This window comes from Triticum aestivum, chromosome 5A (genome assembly GCF_018294505.1).
Source record: "Triticum aestivum cultivar Chinese Spring chromosome 5A, IWGSC CS RefSeq v2.1, whole genome shotgun sequence".
Lineage (NCBI taxonomy): Eukaryota > Viridiplantae > Streptophyta > Magnoliopsida > Poales > Poaceae > Triticum > Triticum aestivum.
The window spans coordinates 425,629,986-425,635,924 of NC_057806.1; the positions used below are offsets into that span (position 1 = coordinate 425,629,986).

The 5,939-nt window shown below is 52.4% G+C and overlaps 1 protein-coding gene across 1 annotated transcript; it reads left to right on the top strand.

Moving 5' to 3' along the window:
• The first annotated feature begins 1,270 nt into the window (after nucleotides 1-1,270).
• On the top strand, nucleotides 1,271-2,176 carry LOC123103750 (putative gamma-glutamylcyclotransferase At3g02910). The gene is made up of 2 exons (XM_044525425.1): nucleotides 1,271-1,627; nucleotides 1,706-2,176. The coding sequence occupies exons 1-2, from the start codon at nucleotides 1,364-1,366 to the stop codon at nucleotides 1,970-1,972; spliced, it is 531 nt and encodes a 176-aa protein (XP_044381360.1). The 5' UTR covers nucleotides 1,271-1,363; the 3' UTR covers nucleotides 1,973-2,176.
• Nucleotides 2,177-5,939: the final 3,763 nt, after the last annotated feature.

Consider the following 5,939-nt stretch of genomic DNA (forward strand, 5'->3'; position numbering starts at 1 on the left):
CGACGATTATGGGCGCATGGCCGAGTCCACCAGCATAGAGTGTTTCTACAAGTTCTGTCGGGCAGTGGTGGCAGTGTTTGGGCCACAATACTTGAGAACACCCAATGCGGAAGACACTGTTCGGATCCTAGCCCAGAATGCAGCAAGAGGATTTCCTGGGATGCTTGGAAGCATCGACTGCATGCATTGAAAATGGAAGAATTGCCCATTTGGTTGGCAGGGGATGTACAAAGGCGCCAAAGGCGGTTGCAGTGTGGTGCTTGAGGCGGTAGCCACATAGGACCTCTGGATTTGGCACTCCTTCTTTGATATACCAGGAACTCACAATGACATCAACGTGCTGCAGTGCTCTTCTGTTTTTGCCAAGCTCGTTGAGGGCCATTCTCCTCCGGTGAACTTCGAGATCAATGGGCACCAATACAACAAGGGGTACTATCTAGCTGACGGCATCTATCCGGGATGGTCGACATTTGTGAAGACGATCTCAAACCCTGTGGCAGGAGGCAAGAACGCCTGGTTTGCGAAGCTTCAGGAGGCTTGCAGGAAGGATGTCGAGCGGACATTTGGTGTGCTTCAATCTCGATTTGCTGTTGTTCGGTACCCCGCTCAGACCTGGTCCAAAGATCAAATGTGGGAGATTATGACTTGCTATGTCATCTTGCACAACATGATCATCGAGAGCGAGCAAGAAGACCCAGTGTTTGACACTGAACCATACTACAGGCAGGGTCCTCTAGCCGAAATTGATCACCAGCTATCGGCAACTTGGATTGCCTATCTCAGTATGCGTCAGGAGATCCGAGACCCACAGGTGCATCATCAACTGCAGAAAGATCTGATTGAGCACCTATGGAGACTCAAGGGGGACGCCGTGTGATGAAATACGAGTTTTTATTTGTTGAACTATATAATTTGTATTGAACTATTTGTTGTTGTACTATTTTGTTAAAGTATTTGATTTTTCTGTGATGAAATATGTGATAAGAAATAATTGTGTTGATAATTGAACGCCGAGACACGGCGAAACCACGCCGAATATGTGCCTATTCTCGCCCATATGAGCCCTTCATTCGCCGAAATTGGACTGCAAAGTGGGCCAATTTCGACGCCCGAGAACGACGACTGGGCGTAAAACCGCCCCCAGCGCCGATTGTATTGTCGGCTCGCCCAGAAAGCGCGGGGGGGGGGGGGGGGGGGGGGGGTGGTGGCAACGGCTGGAGTCCCTAACTGACGCTCATAGTTACAACTTACAAGGCTCTCGAAAAAACGTTTGTTAACTAGTTGCTTTCGGTTTTTCCGAGTTGTTACGGAAGTGCTGCGCGAGAGCCGACTGGCCGGGGAACAGAAGGGCTCCGAGGCAATAATGGAGGCGGCGTCGGCGGAGACGGCGACGATGGTGTTCGTGTACGGCACCCTGAAGCGCGGGTTTCCCAATCACCCCCGCCTGGCCGCCTTCGACTGCCCCTTCGCCGGCGCGGCCACCACCGCCGCCCCAGCCTCCCTCGTCATCGGGCCCTACTCCGTTCCCTTCCTCCTACCTGCCCCGACTCCGTCCTCCGGCCGTCTGGTCTCCGGCGAGCTCTACTCCGCGTCTCCCAGCGCCCTCGCCGACCTCGACTTGCTAGAGGTACCCTATCCCCCCTCGTCTCAATATTCAATACACGACTCCTTTCCGGTTTCAGTAATCTCGACCCGACTGAGGCAGGGCACTCACCTCGGCGTCTACGAGCGCCGGCGGATCACCGTCGTGGTTGACGGGACGAGCAAAGAGGTGGAGGCAGAGGCTTACTTTGCGAACGCGAGCTACGCGGAGGCCCTGTGGCTGCGCTGCGGCGGCGAGGCGGCCGAGATCGCGGAGTACACCATGGAGCACGCGGGCAGGTACGTCCCGCCCAGTGGCCGCTCTCCCGGCGTCTCCGGGCTCATGGATGCCGTCCGTGCCTTCCTCGCCACTGCTCCGCCAGAAAATTGAACTGTTGTCCTCTTTCCTTCCGATCATTCTCTGAATGAATTGAAGAATAAAATGCTCCGTAGCATCCAGTACACACCTATATTTATCCATTACTACATTCATACCGATTTCTTAATTGTGAATACGTACTTTTTATTTGGAGAAGTTGCTGCTTGAGTAAAGATGCTTGGAGAGCATCTACGCATTGAGATTTGTATAAGATGCCGTCAACTGTTTCTATAGCATGTTTTTAGTCCGAATGTGATAAGACTTCCGAAACGATAAGGGCCAAACGTAAGAGCATCTCTAGCCGCCCTTAGGCCTTGTGGAATAGGAGGTGCTTAGGGAAAGTGCTTAAAGAAATAAACCAGACTTTTTTTAAGCACCGGTGTTTATTTATACAGGGTAGACCCGGTTCATGTAGGAGGTGATATAAGGGGCGAATTTGTCTGCGGCCGACCAGAAATCGTATATGAAATTGTAAAGTTTTGAAAAGGTGTTTCGCCTCAGAAATGAACGAAAAACACTAGAGATGATCATTCATACATAAATATAATGTAGATGATCATTCATATATACATATAGTTCATCGGCACTAGAAAGCGCGTCGGCCTACCCTAACCCTAAACTGACCAAAATAGAGCTCACCGGTGAGCCCTGCAGGTGCGGCGGCGACGTTGCGGCGGCAACGGCGATCACCCGTCATTGGTGTCGGAGGTGAGGTCGACGTACTCGGCGTCCTGCACTTTGGCTTCGCGGTGCCACTCCTCCTCCTTCTCCTCGAACTCGCACGCCCTGGCGAGGCCCTGCTCGAGCTGGACATCGCTGACCTCCTCCTCCCGGTGGCGGTGCTGCGCCACCTCCTCCTCCTCCCGCGCACTACGCGCGAAGTTGGCAGCCTCCATGGCATCCGCCTCCGCTGGCGGCGAGGAAATCCTCCAGCCCGACGACGCCACCGTCCCGCCGCTCCGGCTCCCCCTTGAGCTCCATCTTCACCGCATGGAGCGGCGGGAGCTCCTCCGGTTCCTTTTTCATCGGGGTGAGCGGCGAATGGGAGCTCGAGGCACCGACCGAGGAGCTGCCCGCGGCGGAGGAGCCGGAGGACAGCCCTCTAGCGCCTGCTTGCAGTCGTACTCCTCTGTCTCGCGGCGGAGGAGCGACGGCGGCGGCGAGAGCCCTTGGTTTCTGTACCTATGGGCAGCCCTTTTCCACAGCCCGCCGACCACATTCCGCACCACATCGAGGGGGATTGAAGATGTCGGCGGCGAGAAATCGATAGGAGGATTTGGGAATTGCGGCAGCGCGCGGATAGGGTTTCGACCCATATTTCGGCTGCAAACCCTTAGATATACTGTGGGAGGGCGGTTTGCGGGCCACCATAAAAACATTTACGGTCCGGGCGACAATACGGGCTCTGGTCTGGCCCAAAAAACAGGCCAAACCCGTATAGTCACCGGATTTTTACAGGCCACCCCGTTTTAAGGGGTCTGCTAGAGATGCTCTAAGGAACCTAGCGTTTTGGCCCGAGCGCCCTTTCGGCCCTTCATTTGGACCACGAATCTTAAACACGCTGAACTTTGCCACGGCAGATTCCCCAGACATTCGGGTTCGTGAACCGTTGATACGTCCATTTTGCATCATGTTTTTATGTTGATATTTATTGCATTATGAACTGCTATTTCACTTTATGATACAATTTTTATGCCTTTTCTCTCTTATTTTGCAAGTTTCACATAAAGAGGGAGATTGCCGGCAGCCAGAATTCTGGACCGAAAAGGGCTATATCGGAGGCATTAACATCTCCAAATGAGCTGAAATTAACAAAAAATTATTTTAGAATATATTAAAATTATTGGCGAAAGAAGTACCAGAAGGGGACCCACGAGACAGCCACAAGCCCGGGGGGCGCGCCCCCCTGAGCTTGTGGTGAGCCTGGCAGGCCTCCGGGGCCTATCTTCACCTATATGATGCCATTTGTCTTAGAAAAAATCAGAAGAAAGGTTTCAGGACGAAGCGCCGCCGTCTCGAGGCGGAACCTGGGCAGGAGCACTTTTGCTCTCTGACGGAGAGATTCCGCCGGGGAAACTTCCCTCCAGGAGGGGGAAATCGAAGCCACTGTCGTTACCAACGATCCTCTCATCATGGGAGGACTAATCTTCATCAACATCTTCACCAGCACCATCTCATCTCAAACCCTAGTTCATCTCTTGTATTTAATCTTTGTCTCAAAACCTCAGATTGGTACCTGTGGGATGCTAGTAGTGTTGATTACATCTTATAGTTGATGCTTGTTGGTTTATTTGGTGGAAGATCATATGTTTAGATCCATTATGCTATTCAATACCCCTCTAATCTTGAACATGAATATGTCATGTGAGTAGTTACGTTTGTTCTTGAGGACATGGGAGAAGTCTTGTTGGGGATATAACCCCACGATATAACCCGCCCATTCAGGGCTGGGTTATCCAATGGCGACCTGAAGAGCAAGACTTGGAATGGGTCGCGACGATCAAGACCTCAAGGCTTGCGGGGTGACTCACCAAGCGGGCCGGCTCACGGCCCAGCACCAGAGATGGCGGCTCGTCATCAGAAGGACGCCATAGTTCTTTACTTAGTAACAAGACAAGGAAACTAACTAGGGCACGTGTTGTACTACGACCAAGCCCGGTGAAAGGGCATTTCCCTACTTTATGTTTTGGATGATGATGACAACCCTTTGTGGTCTAATCGTGTGCTACATGTTTCAGGTTCTCGATGCTTAAGCCTACATCGGATTGCTATTCTCTCTTGTAGGAAAAGATCGAAGACGGTGTCCCCTATGTTTTTTATCTCTTTGGTCGTAGGGAACCCGTACTATCAAGAGGGAATCCTCTTTAGAAAGGACTGGGGGAATCTTTTCACGTACACCTTCATCACCCCTCCTTTGTCTTTATCAGGTGAGAGAGAGAGAGAGAGAGTTTTCCTTGTATCTTCCCTTATCTATTCCTGCTCACTGTTTCTGCCCAGCGGTTGTACCGCTCTCTGGAGCGGTTATACCGCTGGGTCTTGTCGCTCATCAGCTTTGCTCGAGCGGTTGTACCGCTGCCTCCGGGCGGTGGTACCGCCACCAGGCTCTGCAAAAGCTAGGACGGTGGTTCCGGCCATACACCGCTCAAGTATCGCTCGCGCTTCTGGTTTGATGCGGTTCTTGGGCGGTAGTGGCCCGGTTGGTCCGGTCGTTCCTCAATGACCAGTACCACCGGTGTTTCGAGCGGTTCTTCCGCTCTGAACTTAGCCGCTCAAGAGCTCAAGGCCATGCGGTTGTTCCGGCCAGGCACCGCCCAAGTGCCGGTCAAGCTCCTGTTTTGATGCGGTGGTTGTGCGGTAGCTAGGCGGTTAGTCCAGTTATTTTTCTTAGCCGGTACTACAGCCTGCACATCCGGTTGTACCGCTTGGTAGGGTTCTGCAGATACACCGTGAGTCCCGGTTGTACCGGGACGAGGACCGGTTGTACCGCTGCAGTACAAAAAACGCAGTAACGGCTGGAATTTAGGGTTGCTATATAAGGGAGCTTCTCCCACCTACCACTCCCACCTTTCACCTCTCTCACTCCACCATTAATGCACACCAAGCTCTCTTGCCAGATCTCTCTCTCTAGCCACTCAAACTTGTTGATTTTCTAGGGATTGAAGGAGAAGACCTAGATCTACACTTCCACCAAAGGATATTTGCTTCCCGCATACTTTCTTGTGTGGATTTTGTTACTCTTGGGTGTTTGAGCACCCTAGACGGTTGAGGTCACCTCGGAGCCATATTCCATTATGGTGAAGCTTCGTGGTTTTGTTGGGAGCCTCCAATTAAGTTGTGGAGAGAGCCCCAACCTTGTTTGTAAAGGTTCGGTCGCCGCCTTCAAGGGCACCCATAGTGGAATCACGGCATCTCGCATTGTGTGAGGGCGTGAGGAGAATACGGTGGCCCTAGTGGCTTCTTGAGACGTACTTCCTCCACA

Coding starts and splice junctions, on each gene's coding strand:
- LOC123103750 (XM_044525425.1), top strand. CDS start 1,364: ATGGAGGCGGCGTCGGCGGAGACGGCGACGATGGTGTTCGTGTACGGC. Junction 1,628..1,705: donor CCGACCTCGACTTGCTAGAG/GTACCCTATCCC, acceptor CGACTGAGGCAG/GGCACTCACCTCGGCGTCTA.